This window comes from Harpia harpyja, chromosome 10 (genome assembly GCF_026419915.1).
Source record: "Harpia harpyja isolate bHarHar1 chromosome 10, bHarHar1 primary haplotype, whole genome shotgun sequence".
NCBI lineage: Eukaryota > Metazoa > Chordata > Aves > Accipitriformes > Accipitridae > Harpia > Harpia harpyja.
In genome coordinates, this window is record NC_068949.1 from 36,208,653 (window position 1) to 36,228,858 (window position 20,206).

General features: G+C 37.9%; 1 protein-coding gene across 4 annotated transcripts in view; it reads left to right on the forward strand.

The window, feature by feature from the left end:
- The window catches only part of VTI1A (vesicle transport through interaction with t-SNAREs 1A), a 275,252-nt gene that overhangs the window by 158,808 nt on the left and 96,238 nt on the right, over nt 1-20,206 (forward strand). For 2 of the 4 annotated variants that reach the window (XM_052799582.1, XM_052799583.1), the window contains 2 exons: nt 10,357-10,427; nt 14,919-14,991. In XM_052799582.1, the coding sequence (XP_052655542.1) occupies nt 10,357-10,427; nt 14,919-14,984 (137 nt within the window). In that variant the 3' untranslated portion in view covers nt 14,985-14,991. The remainder of the gene's footprint in view (nt 1-10,356; nt 10,428-14,918; nt 14,992-20,206) is intronic. The other 2 variants (XM_052799580.1, XM_052799581.1) reach the window with 1 other exon arrangement.

Consider the following 20,206-nt stretch of genomic DNA (forward strand, 5'->3'; position numbering starts at 1 on the left):
ACCCAGCAGTCCGGGGTCCTTTCCCAGATCTGACCTTGCCCCCCGTCTTCTTGATCTTTGAGCATGACAGAAAATCCAGATACTTGTCTCTTTACCGTATTGGGCTAGAGGCTACTGGGCATACTGTTTTGCTCGTGTTGGTCCTCTACAAATGTAGAAATAAGCTACAGCAAAGAAAAATGTACTTAATTTGTTCTGTCTGCAGCATACAGAACATTCACACAAATCAATGTTAACAGTGGCCTGCCAGCAAGTCCTATGAAATTGTTAATTACATCCCACAGCAGACCACCTGATGTCTTTGGCAGCATGTCCTGCATGCTAACATGTCTGAGAGCTGGCAGACCAGGCGAGAGGGGAGATGTCATCCAAACCTAGGACATCCTCACAGAGACTGTTCAGCTGCCAGCGCTTCTTCATGGCACCTCCAGCACACGTATCTCTGCTGACTGTAATTCAAGTAACACCCAACAGGGAGAAGCAGTCTCTCTGGTAACCCTGACCCAAATCATCAGGGACTCAAAGACCATGTCCAGTAGCTGGGATGGTGCTTGGAGCGCTGCAGGCAGCTGCTCTGGGAGAATCCAAGCAAAAACTGCTGCCCCATGCAATAAGCTGCTCTGTTCCGGAGCCGTTTGTTTGTAGAAATCTCCAGGTTTGCCCCCAGTTAAACCATATAGCGATAGTCTAACGTAGAGATGCCAAAAGCATCGATCAGTGTTGCTGAGTTTCTCCATCAGGAGAAATCACAGTTGTCTTCTTAGACACTGAAAAATCATGTTTTGCAACAATTTTTCCTTGCAGAGATGCCTTAGAAACAAATCATGTCTACATGCAGTAAAGGCCCCATGTAAGTCTACCTCTTAAACACCATCTGAAGAGCTTAACTTGATCCTTAAAATATGATTCTGCTCTGAAGAGTGCTGTAAAAAAAAATCTATTATGGGAAAGCCTTTATTTCCACCTCAGTAATTTCCGGAAGAAATATCTTTGTTTGACGAGTACAAGAGCAGAGAGGCTTTTAGTTGGGGGGGGGGGGGGGGGGTTTAAATATACATAGCCCTGCAAACTCAGCCTGGGTTTTAAAATCAGTCTGGATTCTTTCCTTCTTGTATACCTCCTGATAACAGTGATTTGCCAGACCATTGGGTATTTTTCATTGTTCCCTCTGTACCCTTGCTGTGGGTTTATTGAGGTAGTGGTTTTCTCAGCATTACTCTGTGTGTAATCGAAGGCAACATTGCAGATGGAAATAACTAGCACTTAGCTCATGTGTGTGAAAAAGGAGCAGAATCCATAGCTGCATTGGTCCTGCAGGGTAAAAGTAAAAATACAAACAAAGGAAAAATGGCTTGAGATGGGAAGATATAAGTGGAGGAAGACAGGAGTCCATAAGAAGTGTGCTGTGTAAGCAGCACAGAGATGGGTTTACGTTGATGTTTTGCCCTTTAGGTGTAGGTTTTTAAAATACTGTATATTTCAAATGAACCCAGATTCTAATTGGTGTGTATAAGTATCATTATGTATAAAACCAATATTCAAAATGTAATAAAATATGCAAACTACTAAACTTCATCACCAAACAAAAATATAGCTAAGTGAGCATTTCCTAGAGATCCCTCCAGAGGCCAGAATAAAATTCTGGGGCAGAGCTGGAACTTGAACCAGAGCCAGCCCAATAAGCTGTGGACTGTCCCTTCCCTCTGCTCCTTGTCCCTCCATCCCCAAGTAGATGCTTCAGATCTCTAGAGTCCTGACAGAAGAAACATCCTTCTCTGCAGGCAAAACCACTGTCATGACAAAACTGGTGTTCATTCCACATCGCATGGTTTTCTAGTTGTAAATTACCCACTGAATAAACGAACATTGTCTTCAAGAGGGTTTTTTCTCTCCAGATTGCCACCTCTTTGGAGAGATACTACATTTTCAAGGGAAACTGAAGTTCCATGAATAATTTTCAATTAATTTTCCCTCCTTTTATGGATAAACTTTTGAAAGATTTTTTTGCTTTTTGTAGAAACCTTGAACAATAACTTTCCTCAGCCTTCTCTTTATTATTAGTTTTTAAACCTCGGTACTTTCAGCCTCCAACTTTGCAATACAGTTCTTTTATATGGCATTTAGATTTTGACAGATGTAGTTGATGAAAAATTGGGAAACGTTGAAAGGATGAGCTAATTAATGTTTCCTCAGCCTATCTAAAGTACACTATTGTGTTAGAGTTTTGCCACATTTGTAATTTATGCCTGTTAAACCTTTGTTTTATCATCTATCACTGACTTCTAGGCCTCTGTTTGCACTTACTGTCTGTAACGAGCATTTCATTTTATATGGAGAAAAAATGGTTTCAGTTACTTTTACTGTACCCGAAAAGGAGAATGGGATTTGCAAATGATAAATGGGGAAGTTGACTAGCTAACTAATAAAGATTTGTCTTAATCAAGTATGATTTGTCAGAACAGGAGCGCACTGGGGTCAGGGCACACGCAATGAATAATACAGCATTCACTGGAGAAAAGGACCAGGCAAAAGGCCTCATAAATATGCTGCGATTACCCATTGCTAATTCGTATTCAAAGAATGAGTTGCACTGAAGCCAGCTTCGAGGTTGCTGAGCTGTTCACCTGCTTTGTGGGCTTTCCAATGTTTAAGAAAGTTTTTATATATATATATATATATATATATATACACTGTTTGCAGAATGCTTTATTTTTGCACAGACTGCTACACTTTTTGGTCAATGATTTTAAGCATTATTTATTAATCATCCTCTAAGTTTGTTTTATTTTTTTAATGTCTGGACACTATTTTATTTCTGGGTTTTGTTGTTTAAATATGAATGTGAATACAGCAGGAGATAGTTCCATTCACATTTAAAACGAATTGCTGAACACTGCAAGAAAGGTTAAAACACTTTTTAGCTCCATGGAAGTATTAAAGATCAAAGAAGCATAGACTTTTTGCTTGTGTTGCCAGTTTTCCTGACTTTCTAATCGGCCTGTGGATTCAGGATAAACCTGGTACATCAGGATGTTGGGGGAAACCTGAACAAACCCAGATGTCATTTTATTTGGCTCTGGCTTTGTTTTCATTTGTTGACATTGCTTTTTGCTTCAAGGAGCAATTTCTCAGATTCAAACAGTTGAAGGATATTCTCTTCTTACAGATTTTCTGAGGTCCTGAAGCTGAGATACTGCAAAGAACCTTGTTCCTATTGATAAGTTTTAGCTACATAAATGGGTCATGAAGAATCAGTTTAAAAAAAAAAAAATTGTTCCAGTGCTTACGGATATAACTAGCAGACTTTGTTCTTCGTCTTTGTACTGTTTAAATGTCATATGCTGCAGTTTTGTATAGTTAAATAAGTTTGAAAAGAATCTCTTGCTTCAAACTTCAATTTTAAAACATATTTCAACATTTCAAAACGTTTTCTTCTCTTTTGAAAACCTAATGTAACTATGTTTGCTGTTTGCTGGTTGGCTGATAGTCCGTCTCATCTATTTTGTGCTCCACTCTGTGTCTTGAAGTGCATTTATTGCTTTAAGAATAAATCAGCTATAGAGGTAGGGCCAACTTTACGAGCCTCGAGCTGCTGAATGCAGGACTTTAAGTTGCCAGCTCTCTGCCTACACATTTTAAGTCTTTGAAATAACCAGTACTGCAGGGTCCAAAGTAATTATTTACACTGCTTTGAGTTTATAGCAAACTTGGTAGATGGCGGAGCGGTTTTGATTAAATTATGACTATGCCTCCAGCCTTAGTTAGACGAACCAAAGATCACTGTTGTGTCATCTCAATGCTGTTTGGAGTCATAGGTTTAATTAAGTGATGGTTTGTGGCTCAAGTTTTAGAGGATATGTTTCTGCAGCTTAATTTAGATGCAATCAGGATTGTTGATACTCTCCCCTGCTAAATCGCTTTCAGAAAAGTTCAAGATTGGCAGTACTGTAATGAAGCAGCATCCATTCCCTGCACCGAGCTCAGAGCGAGCAGGGACTTCTTCTGTCCTGACAGCACTTAAAGTAGTAGGAAAAGAAGATACTGAGGGTTGGTTCCCAACTAAACTTACGTGATTGAAATGGGGGTAGCAAGTTGTTTAGTTATTGATGCACTAACCAAGGATTTCTTTTGCCTTAGAACTTATTTGAAGGAAGGGGGGGGAAGAAGATGCAAAGGGAGGAACTTGGAGCAGATGAGCATTGCCGAGCTGGTGCGTGGCTAGAACAATGGCTGGACTTCAATGTAGACAAGCGCTCAGGAGAATCAAAGTCTGCCACCTCCTGTGAGTGTTGCTGTGAGGAGGTTAGTAAGGGAGCTCAGCTAGATGGGTGATGGGAGTAGACAGAAAAAAATACATCAGTTAGTGAGAAATGAGTAGTTTTATACCAGCAGATTGATGTAAGTTAGGATTTCAGAAAAGGTATGAAACCTTAGAAAAAGAAAAGGCTACTGGAGGCGAAGTTACTAGGTCTGTCATATATCATCTTTCTCCTTTCTTTTTCCTATTTTCTTCTCATTCAACTGCCTTTTTTTTGCCTAGGGAAGGACAGAGTAGGCCTGGACCATGGGAGGTGTTGGTTGTGAAATGCTCCCAGTTTGTTCTTAAAGAGATGTGGCATCTTCCTCAAATATCTTTTCTTCCTTATTTTGAACAAAGCACAAAGCCTGAATTCTGATTAGGTGTTCTGGGTGGTTTTCTTTCTGGTTTCCCTGACCCTGGGATCAATGGACCCCTTTTGCTGTTGGCCAATGAAAATAATATCATGAACATCCATTATAGCTTATAGGGACCTTTTCCATTTGAAAAATGTTTGTATTTTAAGTTTGGTGGACATCTTGGTATTTAAGTATTATTGGATTTCAGAGGATTGGGATGTAGTTTTAGGTGTCTTTTGCTCTCACAGTAGACTGGGCAACTTCTTTTATCCTCTCTTGCAACTGAACTTCTGACAGCTCTGGCAGTGTTGATGTCCTCAGTGTATGCTGTTGACTGTCAGTACTCTTTCTACTGGTATGGCATTCGCTTCTGCTGAAGAGGCCAACTAGTCCCTATAGCATGTAGCTAATTTTTATTTTATTGTGTTAAGTGACCACTTAACAGGATGCAGATTAACTTCTCTGTGGCAGATTCTTGAGGCATTTGAGCACCAATTCTCATGTTTCACTGTTCTGTTAATACTTTACAAATTGTCTCTCCGTTAGCTTATAGCCATTATATTATCCTTCATTTATCTGTATTAACCTGTACTTGTCGTTTAATAACTTTAATGATCTAAATCCTATCTAAATCCTTCTGTCTCTAATTATATTGGCTGTTCAATGTAAATATATATCAACTGTGAACCTGTAAATTTATAGGACTTTTACCTGTGTCCCTACACTTAAAGATGTCATCACTTTCTTTATTAACTTTCTGCTGTCAGAAGCATAAAGCATTTGACTCAGCCCTGAATTCTTCTAACTCCTGCAACATATATTTTCCACGTTTGTAAATCTGCTTGCTGTCACCTCTGAACAGCTAGCATTTAACGCTTTCTAGCATTTTTTTCCAGAAACTGCTGTTGCTGATTTATCTCTCTTAGTCTCCTAAAATCTACACTTTTAACCTGTCCAAAACTGAGTAGCTTTTGGAAAAAAAGTGTCCCAGCCTTGAATATTTTTACTGAGTTTCTGCCTGTGTCAGCGTAGTTCTTCTCCAACAATCTTCCATAAGCTTTTGCTACATCTTCAGAGCATGCAATGTCTCTGTGCAAAGACAACACAGAATTGCACTCCCCAAATGGTGTTATTCACTAGGCAAGGCTGAGGATCTCGGGGTGGAAGTGTTCTCTATTCCTACTCTGATTCCTTCTCTCACAACACGCAGGGGTTTTTTGAGTTTATTTCATGATTCTGTAGAACAGCCATCTTGATTTTTAACATGATCTTCTGCTTTTCCCAGTGTAAATTAGTTTGTCTTTTCCCACCTCTAATTACATAGCTCAGATGCATGCATTGTACGTATGATGAGATTGGGCAAATCATACTTCCAGGTGTCCTCTCCATGATGTCGTTGTTTTTAAGCTTTTTTTTACATTTGAAACCATATCAAGATATCTGCTGCCTCTTATGAAACGTATTTTTATATATATATGTGTATACACACACACACACACACACAGAGGGTACACTTTAAGAGGAAAAGTTCTGTATAAACTATGTTGAATTATTTTATTTTTCATATGAAAAGAAAAATGGGGACTCTGTCTTCAAAATTCATAAAAATGCATGTCTGTTTATCCAGAAGCCTGGAGAGGCTTGTTGCGTATCGTTCCTGTCTCTTGAGTAAATATATTAGTCATTCTTAAGGAAAAAAGTATTATTGACTTGAGTGATTAGAAAAAGCTCTTTCAGAATCAGTTTAGCTGATAAAGTAAATAAATACTTAAATGGCTGGAGGCAAAAAAAGGAAAAGAAAAACCAGTCAAGCACAACTTATTTTGCGTCCTTGATATGTGTGTAGGTATTAGAAATCAAGCTTTGAGAAACATGTATTAAATAATTATGATTTGTATGTATAAATAAATACTGCATATAGGTTACAGGCAAATTCCAAAGTAAGGGCATATTCAGGAGTGTAAAGCATCGCTAGAAGTGATCATTGTCTTTTGGGTTTATCTCAATATAAAAGTTGAAAACCATGTATCAATTTTTGCACACATGAAGGGGGAAGTTGAGTTTGCATTTTTGGGGTTTTGGGCGTTTTGTTTTTTCTTCAGTTGGGAAAAGCATTTTCATTCTTCTGATTAGTTTCAGTGTTTGAGGATAAGAAATGTTTGTGGGGGTTTTTTGTATAACACAGTCTCATAGAATCAGGCACCATTTGTGTTGAACCCACAACATAGCGTTATTAAAGTGTTCAGCACTGAAGAGGCTGATTTTCCATACCTTGTTCAAACACCTTTAAGGCAGAATACATTTAGAGCTGTGAATTTTAGCATTCACCCTTTAAGGCTGATGCTTGTTAATATTAAGTTATGTACTTTTTCAGAATTTTTTTTTCTGTTCATCACAGCATTGTTTAAGACTGAGATAATTGCTATATTGAATATTCCTGCCCTCTGTCAGTACATAGATAATAATGATGTAAATGCATTCACCCTTCTGCTTCTCATAGTTTAGCTGTAATTTTAGAACATAATTTTATGCATCTCTTTGGGAATTTTGGTTAGAAGGGGCAGCACCACACAGACTTTTGTAGGACTTGGGACAGCACTGTACTAAACATTGTACATACTGACTAAAAGGATGGGATAATTCCCAAATAATTGACGTTGTTAAGATTCTGTGGAAATAACACCATTACTGGTAACATGCAACACCCTTCAGTTTGTGTATCAGTCTTAATTCATGCATCTGTGCTACTGTATATCTTGGAAACCTGACCTTTTCACATAACTGTAGTAGCATCGTCAATGATTTGCATTATAAGTAGTCTGGAAAGATCTATACAGCACTGTTGCGCTAAAAGCATGAATCTTCCACATAGATGAAGGTTTTAACTGGCAGGAAAACATCAGAGTCATGGGGAAACTTGAAAAATTATAGCAAGCACATAGCAATGATATCAAGCTTGTAATTAGCTGTACTGTGGGCTAACGTTATTTTTTTCCAGTCCTGGGCACCTTCAGTTGCAAACCAAGTGAGGAGACATGTCTTCATATCATTTATAAGTCTGGTTTTTCTTTATTTATTAATATTTTTGTTTGACTGTCTTGACCTTCCAGCTAAAAATCAAGTTTCACTGTCATCAGTGAATTTTCTGAGTAGAACGAGTATATGAAGAGGATCTGTGGATAAAGGTGTCAATTTATGTTTGCAAACTTATTGTGAGATTATGTTACCTCCGTTATGTCTCTTTGTTCAACTTATGTTGTTATTTTAGCCCAAAAAAGGCCAAAGATCATCAACTAAAGTGCATGTAGAGTAAAGCTGCTCCTGTAAAATTGATGATCCATCCAATTATTTATCTATAGAGGCTGCTGGGAAGAAACGCAACTATCTCAGTTCTCAGACCCCTCTGCTAGGTTGAACTTCATGGCTGAAGGTTTAATCCCTAAGTGTCATATCAACAATTCATTCTGTGATATTCTGGCTGACATGCTCTCCTTCCTTATTTATTGATGTCTTCAGTCATCGACAATGAGAGGAAAATACACTATTCGTCAAAGTGACGGTGTTTTACCCTCACTTACAGTTGATGCTGCTGTCACATTGATGGTTGGAAAATAAACTCAATCATTATAAAAAGCTAAGAGTGTGAACTTGCCAGTGACAGGAAGAAGATGAAAAAAACCCCACAGTAACTTGCTTAAAATTGGTGTAATAAAAATAGAGCAGTTTCCTATAAAGATATTTCTGAGCTTTGTTTATGAAATACCAGGCCATTTTAGCCATTTACTTTATAGTTATTCCTTTGAAGGAAAATCTGCTCCTCACACTCCTTTATGTCTGTGCAAACATACGTATAATTTTTAGCAATAAATACTTGTTATCATTTCACCTCATGCCACTTGGTTAGTAATTTGTTGATTTTTTTCCTGTCTATTTTTAAGGGATTTTGCTTTGTTTTTTCTCCCCCAGATTACATTGAATGCATGTATCTGTTTGTGTATTACAGTATTTTGAGTGCTTTGATGAGGAATAAGCTCAGTATAGTTTCCTCCAGTAAGTCCTTTGACATGCAAACATAGGCAAAGCTCTCTTGAATTGCTTTCTAGGCTACCATTTGTATAGCTGTACTGCACCTTACAGCTTTTTTAACTCAATAACCACATATCTTACCACATTTCACCTTTGGGAGGCATTGTATATACAGCTAAAAGTAAAGAGCAGCAAGCCAAGAGGGACAAGATAGCATAATGAGGATGTCAATTTGTGGTCAGATATCTGAGGAAATATTTATCTTACTTGTACTGTACTTGGCAATAGATAGAGAAATATATATGTAATGAATTTCCTTAGACTTTATCTGGCAGAGTGTGTGCATTGTGTTAAATGGATTTAGAAAAAAAACTGCTTGTCTCAAATTTTCAAAGTTTGAGGAGATTCTACTTTGGATTGTTTCCTGAGAATGAACTTTATCTATTTAAAAAAATAAGAATAGTCATGTTTTCTCTACTAACATACTGGTGAATTTTTAATGTTTAATTTTCTTGAGACTTCTCAAATAATGACATTTTAAGATCCCACTCATTCACCAGAACAAAAGCAAGGCACGATTTTTGTTGTTTATGAAAAAAACCCTCATGTTTTTGTAGTTTTACTCTGGTTTTGTGCATATCTCTGGCAAGCTAGCTAAGTAGCCAAAATGAATGTGCACAGAAATGCTGGTTGTCTCACACGTGCTGTGTGTCCTGAGGCAAGCTACAGCTGCTTCAGCTCCTGGTGTCTGTTTCCCCATCTGTAAAATGGGAATGATTTAAATTATTTTTCTCCTTCGGGGAAATATTTTTCTCCTTTGGGGTTTCTTAATGTTTCTATAGGGCTTTGAAGATTAAAATCTCTTCTCTATACTTGCTGCTAATATTTCAGTGTTAGAGGAGCATTTGACTGAAGCTGTTTGAAGAGTAAAGTTTTGGTGTCTTGTGTTGTCTTTGTACCGTATCTTGAGGCCTCTCCACTACAATTTTGCAACGTTTGGTTCAGCATAAGCTGCAGATGCAAACAACCCCTGCGTCAACAAACGGTGATGACAATAGATTAATATATATGTCTGCTATTAAAACCATCAGGAGATCCATTACAGCATATCTCTAAGCTTGCCAGAAATAGTCCATGATGGAGCAAAATAGTCCCCAGTAACTGGGCTTAGCCTGAAATAGCTTTTAGATGAGCATCAGTGGTAACTGCTGAGAGGCACAGAGAGTGGTTTTCTTCTAATATGACTTCTCAGTGTCTTTAGAGATATCTCATCATAAGGATGGCTGGTGTTTTAGCATAGGCTTCCTGACTTCCTTTCTGTGACAAGGAGTGGGCTTAAGGAACGTGTGGGAAGTACGAATACCCAGCACTTAGAGCACGTCTGAAAGCCTTCGTGCCTTTGTTTCACAGACCAAAGGTCACCTCAGGTGAGGGCCTAGACAACCTCAAGAGATTGCAGGGGGACAGCTTCTGGTTTGGCTGTTACTTCTTCAGTTTTACGTTGCTTGGAAATCTTAAACTTTAGTATAATGATGTCTTCCTCTTCGCAGTTAGGAGGAGTGATTAGGCTACCACATGTATTAAATGCCGTTGTTACAATCTAGCCTGGCATTTTGAGGCCTTACAGTCACAAGCTATATCTTTCATGATCTACATTTTGATTTTTTAATGCAGAGCAGATTGGACAGGAGATGCTGGAAAACCTCAGCCATGACAGAGAGAAGATCCAGCGTGCTCGGGAAAGGGTAAGTTTGATAATAAGTAATTGCTGGTCTCGGGTTTTATATGCTTTGGGCAAGTTCTCTGTGCATGCAAAAATAATCCAGCATATTGGTTAGTTTCATATAAATCAACTGTTGCCATGAGATGTAATCACCATCTGCAGCAAAGCACTTAGAAAGTGTCTTATATGGGCCCAATCCTGCAAAGCCTCTCCCGCAGGGAGTCACACTGAAGTCACTAAACCCGCTGTTGGAAGCAAGATTTCTGTCACTAACATCACAGATAAGTCAGCTTTCTGTCCTTTGAAGGATTTGTTATAGTGTCCATTGCAATGACTTCTTGAACTTTCTCTGAAACAAAGTTCAGTATTGTAATTTAGCTTCTAATAATTGATCAACCTTGTAGCTGCAAATGCTAACAGTTGCCTCCTTAGGCGATTCTGTGTGAAAGAACAGGTAGCAGTCTCTTACACTGGTGCTCTGTCACTGCAGTCAAGATAATGTAACTATGTCGGTTTTGGCTTATGTTGCCTCCACAGGGGTCAACTCTACTCTGTAGCGTTATTGAAGATGCTCAGAAGCCCATCCCATCCAATGCATACAACTTCTCTGAAATTTGCCTCCCTGGCTCTGATTTCTGCTTGCAGAACCAGGAGTGACTGCAGCTGTGACTTTCTGTCCATGACACATCGATCAGATACTTTCCTGAGTGTCCTCCTACAGGCCACTAGCTGACCATTGCCACTGAAGAAGACTCCTTTATCTGTCCCAGGGAGTTTCTTTACCTGGATAGCTTTGACTGGTAAAGCCTCCTATGATGGCTTTAATGAGGCATTTTCTGTCAGCTGTACCAGTTACTTTCTGACATCCTGGGCATTAGCTACTTTAAAACATTAAGTATAACTAAATCATTAAATGTAACTAAGGATTGTGAGCATTTACCAAGTGTTGTTCAGGCAATTTTGTATCTTATTTCACCTCCACTCCTCACATCCCTAGTGACTGCTGAATCTGAGATGCTTTTCTGTTTCTAGCTGGACAAGTAAAACCTAGGCAACGGAGATGAATCACGTGTATTCCTTTCTGCTGATCCTAAAAATCCTCAGGAAAGAGAAAGCGAGAGGATAGTTCTGGTGACTCTGTGTACACATGGTTCATAGCATAACTTTTCCTTTTCTGTGCTTTCTACCTGAGGAGCAAATTTCTTTGATGGCAAAATTTGTAAGCTGCAAGGAGCAAGATTAAAAATAAGGGTATTCTAGGAAAGTGTATCCCATCACAGTTCAGTGAAAGACCTCTTGTCATAAATGGAAGATCTCAAATTCCAAGTTTTTATCACATACCACCTAAAATATTTTGTTTAGGGAATTCAGAAGAGTTCTCCAGTGGAGCCACATGAGTGCTGTCCCAGCTGTCATTATAGTCAGATGTACAGTCAGGGATGATCTTGGATAACTTGGCAAGTTTTCCATTCTCTGGAGACTTTTTAAAGACCAGGACAGAGGGTACTCTGTCAATGCATAGTAGCTTTACACTGAATACACCGAGTTATTATCGAATCAACCAGGGAACAGACTTGTCTTCTGAAAGTTAAATGTCAGCTTGAGTATGATGGTCAGTTCTTAGCAGTTCAGTGTTGTGAAAATTAGGAAGATTTTCTTATGAGCAAAATTTAAATCAGTTAGTGTCTCTATAGTTTGGTTAAATTTACATAAATGAGTTTTCCTGTCTGTAGAGTAAAACATTTCAATGAAGAAATATACAAGACATAGCTAGTATCATTTCAAATAAATGAAGATCATGTGCAGTGCAAAATACATGTGTAATAACAGTTGTGAAGAGGAATTCTCTAAACTACTTTTTTTTAAAGCCAAAGAGAAGGGATAAAAGATCTGCTGCAAGTCAAATAGGTTAAGTAGAGTATAAAGGACTCTAAAAGGTGCAACATTTTTTAGGAAAACCTCAAATTAAAAAGTGTCTAAGGCAGACAACATATCAACATCAGCATCTTGTTCATCTTCCTTCCTTTCTCATTCTTAATATTATTTTTTAAAGCTTTCTTAAACACCATGTAGATTTGCCGTTGCTAATATCAAAGCATCTTTCAAAATGTTTTCACTACAGCAGTTCTGTGAAACAAGGAAGTGCCATCATATGCCATTTAACAGGTTTGCATGCCACCAGTTCTTTGGCTTCTGCAGTGCACTGGTATTGGTAAAGAAGTGATTGAAGAACTACCATCAGATATTGCAGTTTTAAATAAAAACAAACTTACAGTTTGAAACTCTTTATGTTGTTTTTTCTGCCAATGCAGGAAGAAAAGGTGGTTTTTTAGTGTTCTCTTGGGAGGTAGCTAGAGATCTTCCAACTCTGTGTGTACGTGTTTGTTTCTTTTTTAACATTTCTTTTGCTTATTTTGTGGGGTTTTTTATTACCATAAAAATATGAGGTCGTCTTGCTTAGAGGAGTTTGTCAAACCTCTAAGATTCAGCTTCCCCTTCCTAACTATCAGGACTGATTCTAGCTGTCAGGTAGAATCCTGAAGCAAGAGAGGAAAGTTAGGATCAAACATATAATGGTAAAAAGCAGAGCGCTACTTTTCTGTGAAAAGGGAGGAGAAGCCCCAAGTGTTAAATGCATCTTTATGAATAATGAAAGACCAACGTAAAGCATACATTTGTACTTCAGATTCCCTTCTAGCATAGATAAGAACTTGGCTTTTTAATGAGCCTTTTAAAAATTACTGTGACGTTTTTTCTTCCGTTACTTGTGTCAAACTGGGCTAAACTGCTTTTCTGGAGCTTGAATTGTCTAGATGAATCAGGAAAAAATGAGGGAATGGCCTCCTTGGAATATAATGCTAATCTTTGTTCCATCATGGCACATAATTACAGAGATCTGAGTCAGTATAAGCCTTCCTACTGAATATGATATTGCTAAGAGCAAGTCTTGGATGGTGGTATCCAGTCCCAGCTTCTACTTGGTATTTCCTTAATACCTTTTACAGGAACAAGGAGGAAATTTATGCAGAAAGGTTATGTGTCATTGATTGCAACTACTGATTTCAGTAACAAACATTAAATCTGGTAGCAAATATTTACAGTATTGGGTTCCAGAATAGAAACTGGTTTTAATATTGCTGCTATGCATATATTCAAGATATAATAGAGGTTTGTTATGGCGAAGGTGATTTGTTATTGGAAGACTGCCACTTTTCTTGGCAGTGTTGCTGTTTTGATGGTTTTATAACACAGGATGCATTTTGTCTTCTGCAACAAAGTTCTTTGGTAAGAAGTCAGTGAGTCAGGTAATCCTTTCAATCTGATTTGATAATGAAGAGGTAAATATTCGGCTTTCAGAAGGAGAAGAATGTTTTTATGTATGTACACACAGCTGTGTTTCAGGGCACTAGAAACAGTGGTCCCTGCTATTTCATAACTGACAGTCATTACATCATCATGTACAGTAGATTTTGATGTTCCACTGGCTCCAAGAGTGCCAAAAAGTCCAAAGATGTCTCTCCTTCAGCTATGAGTAGCCAAAGAGGCAATAGGATTGTAACTCTATTCTTCCTATACACTTCTTCATTTCTAGACATCGTTTTGTGGAAGACTAATAAACACAAAAATAGAAAGAAGGTTTTAATCCCTTTTAAAGAACAATAGAAGCAGTTACTCTTTTTTAATATGAAGTTCATTTGCTTCATAAATTTTCATCTCCCCAATTTTATTTTTTATTCAGTTGTGCTTTTACCGATTTTGCAAGTTTTTTGAGAGCTGTAGAACAAATCAGGTAATTAAGTTTAGCTGTAAATGTAGGTTTCCTGGGTCCTAATATACTACTAAAAATTTTACTTTCAGTGACTGAGTGATCCTTACATGCAAAAATATATATTGTACAGCTGTGCCTTATGTACATACTATACACTGTTCACAAAGTGTTTGGCCATCCATTCCAGTGGTGGCTGCTGTAAGGTCAGTACAAGTTTTGTATTTAAGGGACAGTATAGGCATATTTCTTTTACATGGAATTGGTAAAAGAACACTGTTCTGTATTACTGCTTTTTCTTTAAACTACTGTCTTTGAAAAACAGTGGAAGAAAGATATGTTTGTTTTTCATTTCCTAAAGCATCAGGAACAGAGCACATGGCTGCCTTCATCCCTTGATGCCCTCACTAATGTACATAACCAATAAACATACATACATCAATGGAAATTATGGATACCAATTTATATAGCTTCAACCTGCAACCCTTTATTTGTAAAGCTTTTGCTCTTTATCCTGGTTCATCTTTGTTGCCTCAATGTCTTATCTTCTGTGGGTTTCATCTTTATGTAAGTGAAAACCGGACAAAACATTTTTAAATTTCAGAGCTTTGGTGGCTTTCTTACATGTCAGTTTGTTGTGGGCTAAACCTGAAGCTGATTGACTCAAATGACAGTAGAAATATCTGTCCTTTGTACAGAATGGAGTACACGTGCCTTTTGCCTTTAATGGGACTCTTTTCTCCTCAGCTTAGAGAAACAGATGCAAACCTGGGGAAGAGTTCCAGGATTTTGACGGGAATGTTGCGAAGGTAAGGCCAAGGTAGGGACACTTCTGCTCTTTCTATTTTGACTCTGTACCTCCATGCCTTTATTTTTAGTTTTAATTCAACCTCAGCATTTTGCTGATGTACCTGATTTTTTTCTACACAGGCTGCTATGTAGAATGTCTTCAAATGAATACTGGTAGTGAAGCAGGCGTGGTTAGGTAGAAGACTTTATCACAGCTACAGAAAGAGTTTTCTGTAGCCTGAGGGATTACCCCTTGCTCAATCATTTCTCATCTTTGTTTCTTTGTATTTGGGTTTTTTGTGTGTATGTGTGTTCTAAAATTAAGCTTTTTAGTGACGATTTCCTGTGTTCCTTATTCTTGAGTGATTTCGGTGTTTTCAGGGGTTTTTACCTGTTAGATTTTATGTGAGAAAGTTTGTAAATGTTTTGGGGCAGCATAAATTTACACACAGAGAAAAGGTTAAGAAGATCAATTCTGTCTGAATAGACGGGGCAGACACATTGTCAAACCTTGTGGGTTTAGCATGTTTCTTCCATGTTTTCGATGTTATGAAAATTGTCCCTGGGATTAAAGTGAGGTGAAACGGAAAGGAAAAATTCACAACATCCTAAAAATCTGTGTGGGACTGCAAGGAGGGAGTTATCCAGTGATCACTACCCACCTTAAATTTACATTGGTACCTTCCCAGACAGATTTTTTGAATTAGTGGCATCTCTGGGTATGTGTTCTTTAGCGAGTGAAACAGCACCTGAGCTTCTCTGTGATGTCCATAGTTCTGTATATATTCAGCTTCCTGAAGAGGAAATGCATCCCTCTAGTAGGTGGTGTCAGGTGCTATGAAAACACAGTTTTAAAGGAGTTTAGAGCATCCTCAGAAGTCGTCAGTATGAGATTACCCTTGCCATGGGCTTTTATGTTGCATATTTGCTTAATGCAATTTTCTTATTAAAAAAAAAAAGAAAAAAAGAAGAGAAAGTTTTAGCAGAGTTTTTGATTTGTCACTTGGCTTGGAAAATACCAAACCCAGAATTTACTAAGTTGTTCTTTAGTCTCCTCAGAAAAATGTCTTTGTTGGTTCCTTGTATACCCAGTTGGCAAAGGTTAAAATGACTGAACCTTATGCCTTCATTCCACAGATTTCTTACAATTCCAACTCCAAACTGTTACATATAAAATTCTCTGATTAAGAGTAATATGTAAATGACACAAGCTAAATTCAAAATCCATGGAGAAAGGAAGTGGCAATTGAAAGGGATGGTTCAGTGCCTGTAGACAATCAAAATAAACTATAAAAAAAATGAACGAAAGAAAAGACACAACCAAACCCAAGTCTCCCCAGGAAGGGCTCTGCGACATGAGCTGTAACAAATATTCTGCATATGTCTCCATTTTGTCAAATCTCATTAAAGGGGTTTCTTGCTTTATGTCAATTGAGCTGTCCAAAAATCATTCATCATTTTAGTGTAAAAAAAAATCATGCAGTTATTTAAATAATATCATATTAATGTTAAAGTTCAGCTGTCATTTAATAGTATGGCTTAATCAGACATAGCATTTAGGAAAAATAGTTTTTTCGGGCTTTACTTGGCTTTCAGGTTGGCAGATTCAAATAAGGATTTATGGGTTTCTAAACCAATGTATTCTTTCCATGTTTATGCTTGAGGTACCTCAGCCTTTTTTGCAGCACCCTGTAGTCTGTTATTTTCAATAAAATAAAGTATCTCCTCATATTGTGTTTGAATACATTTGCAAGTAATTTGGAGAAGCTGAAACAAAAACATATGCTGTAACCTTTGACTTTGTTTTGTGTTTGGGAATCACAGTTAGGAGTCCTAGTTTATAAGTCTTCCATAACCCAAATGAAAAATATGATCTTTCTGAAATATACTTGGGCTCTTCTTTTTAGACAAAAGGATTTTGTAGTCGAACACCAAGATGGCATGTTTCTGTTTGTCAGAAAGGCACTGGATTTCCTTTTTCTTTAACAAAAATGTTGAGCTGAGTCACCCATCTGGATGAAAGGCAGGTTAGGATTTAAGCTAAGTTCAGGTAAGTGTGCCAAAAGAAATGCCTCGGCATAGATGCAACTTGCAGTAGAAGATTCTCAGAATGTTATTTAAAACCCCATTATAGATAGACCTATGGTGAATTTAATTTGTTTATGACTATTGGGTAGAAGGGTCTAGCATTATCGCAGCCTCAGCATCATCCCAATGTTGTTTAGTCACAAGAATTATCATAAAATACAGACCCCAAGCAATCAGCACAAATTAGATAAATACAACTGTAAGAAAAATAATTAGCACAGATTGGCAGATGTGTCCTAATTTCTGCATACTTCAGTACATACCACACAATGTTTCGCTTAATTACTGGAACCAATAAAGAAACACACTGGAGGACTATTCTTTACATCATTATTATATGGAAAAGGTAATGTTAAACTGAACATTGTTCAACTTAGTTGCTGCTCCTACAATATGTATTTGCTGATATGCTTGAAGTCATATGCCAGGCTAAAGCCCTGTGCATCAAATTAATGCCTAACTATTTCTATTTTTACTGTCTGGGAAAAGTAAAGCAGCATCTCTTCTGAATCCGGCCAAATATATTAAGAGATGAGATATTTAGACAGCTACAGGGCTAAATTACTCCCTTTATATGACCCAAATTCCCTGGCCATGTATTTGTGCAAGCAAAAAATGTTCTGGAGATGGGGAATAAAAGCAGGGACAGGTTTTGTAGGTTCCCATAGCTCACTAAGGAAATCAGTGGCATAATAGGGACAGGTCTTCCTCTAGCAACTTAAAGTAGCCAGCCTTATGTATTGGAATTTGTTATCTCCCAGTATTGGTATTGGGTAAGGAAATTTTTGTAATAAATATTTTTAAATATTCTTGCTTTGAAATGACCTATACATTCATAATTATTTTTTTTCCCTTGTACATCTACAGAGATTCCACTAAACTAGTATATTCCACTTACAGCATTGCATGACTAGGATAATATCAGCATGTTGATAATGTCAAAACATTAATCATTTCTTTTTACATGTATCTATAGCTCTGGACATCCTGACATTTATGACTCCTCTTTAAAACTGTGAGACTCTAACAGAAGCTCAGTGTAGTTTCAGTTACAGAATTTTCAAATAAGTTAACATAAGGAAATGGCATCTTCTGTGGTCATCTGCGATATTGCTGTCTCAGACATCTATCCCTTGGCCTCAACTCCAATGTGAATTGGGGAGTGCACAGTGTGTTAGAAAGAAGCAGAAAAGAATATGTTCCGAAAGATCTTCAGTCTTTTGCCCATATCCTAAGCCAATAGCCTAGAAAAGCTTTTAAGAAAAGAATTTGGACAGTCTCCAAGCCACACATGGCCCAGCGGGAAACAAACAAACCTAAAAGTAACCAGATAAAAATTTCACTAGATTTGAATCTTTATCCAGTTAGCAGATAAATTCTATCTACCCCCCTCCAACTTGCAGAAAAATATTTTTGAAAAATAACTACTACCCTCCAGAATGTTTTATTCTGTCTGGTTCACCAGGAAATTTCTATGCCAAAAATTCTTTTTTAATCTTCAGATTTCAATCTCCTGAGTTGTTATCAATGATGCTTTGAGAAGCTCATGACCACATCTGCTCTTATAAAAGAGACTTTTAAAATTTGATTTCCAATTGCACAAACACACAAGCTCCAGCTGATGGAAACGAAGCAGTAAGTGTTCAGCTCTCAGGTGGTAAGTTGTATGACTTGCCAACAGCTGCATGACCAATGTGACTACAGTCAGAAACAGGGAATGCCTCCCCCTCCATGCTATTTGTAGTCAAGCTTCTTCACTCTTCTTTCCAGAAAAATTCTAGTAGTCCTGCTTCCTGCATTGCTTCTAGTCAAATTTCCTTGTACTTTTGAACTCCAGGATAGTCCAGACCTTACAGTTATTTTTCAACATTTCATAGGATCACAGGACAACTTAGGTTGGAAGGGACTTCTAGAGGTCATCTGGTCCAAGCTCCTGCTCAAAGCAAGTCTAATTAGAGCAGGTTGCTCAGAGACTTCTCCAGTCAAGTTTCGAGCACATTGAAGGTTGGAGATATGAATGCCTCTCTAAGCAATCTATTCCAGTAACAGTTGAAATAAGCAATTTTTCCAGGTATCTAACTGAAATTTCCCAGCATCCAACTTGTGTCCATTGCCTCTGGTCCTAAGCAGAGTAATTTAAAACATAAATGTTTTAGAATGGACCTTCAGAATTTGGGCCTGGATTGCAGTCATTCCTAGCAGTTCTCAACCAACTTCAGCAGTTCTGAAGAGGTCCCTGTGGTCATTAGGCTGAGATGGCATTCAGTGTAGGGCATTTCTTTAAACCGGGTGTGGGGTGCTCCACCTCCACCCATTGACCTGGTTGGGTGGCCATTCAGCAGTGGATGCACAACAATTTTTTTTATTTGCTTTCTCACACTCCTAGAGATGTGAAAAGCTAATTATGTCTGTTCTGCCTTCTCTCTTGACTATGAAGCCCCCATTTCCATATGCAGAAGAATAGCAGCAGAGACAGTCATGCCCCTGTTGAGGCAAACCAAAACAAACAGTGAGTGTTATCACTGTCTTTTTCCCCTATTTCCCTACCAATCTCTGTTTCCATCCCCAAAGTCCATAACAAGATTTTCTTCTGAGCTAAAGCCTCTGTCAGTATCAGTCCTACTAGGCCATGATTGTTGAGTCTCTGCAGTTTTCTGGAGGAAGGTCTTCATATCACAGACACCGAGTGAAGTTTAACGTCGGTTAGGTCTGCCTTGTTTTCATGCTGATAGAAGAATTCCTCTTTCCAGCAGGAACTTTGCATATTTGGTCTCAAGCCAAAAGAAGTTTGAGTAGAAATTGTTTCAGCAACTTTTTGGTACATATATTTCTATTTTTACTTCAAGATGTTTTTCTACACTGAGAAATGATTGAAACGGTAAATTCTCTAGCAACATGTCTGCTCCATGTTGAATATTTACAGCTGCAGCTGTTTACTTCAGTAATTTAGACCTTGATTCAGGAACATATTTAAGCATATGGTTAAGTTAAACCAGAGGAGCAATTCCCTTAACTTGAGGGAGACTGAATAAGGGGGGAGTGAGTGGCAGAATGATTCGGGGTCATCTCTTGGGACAACACAGCTTTTATTGTGCTCCTTGCTCAAGGCCGATTACAGAGCAAACCCTGTCCTTAATATTTCTGTTGTTAAATGGAAA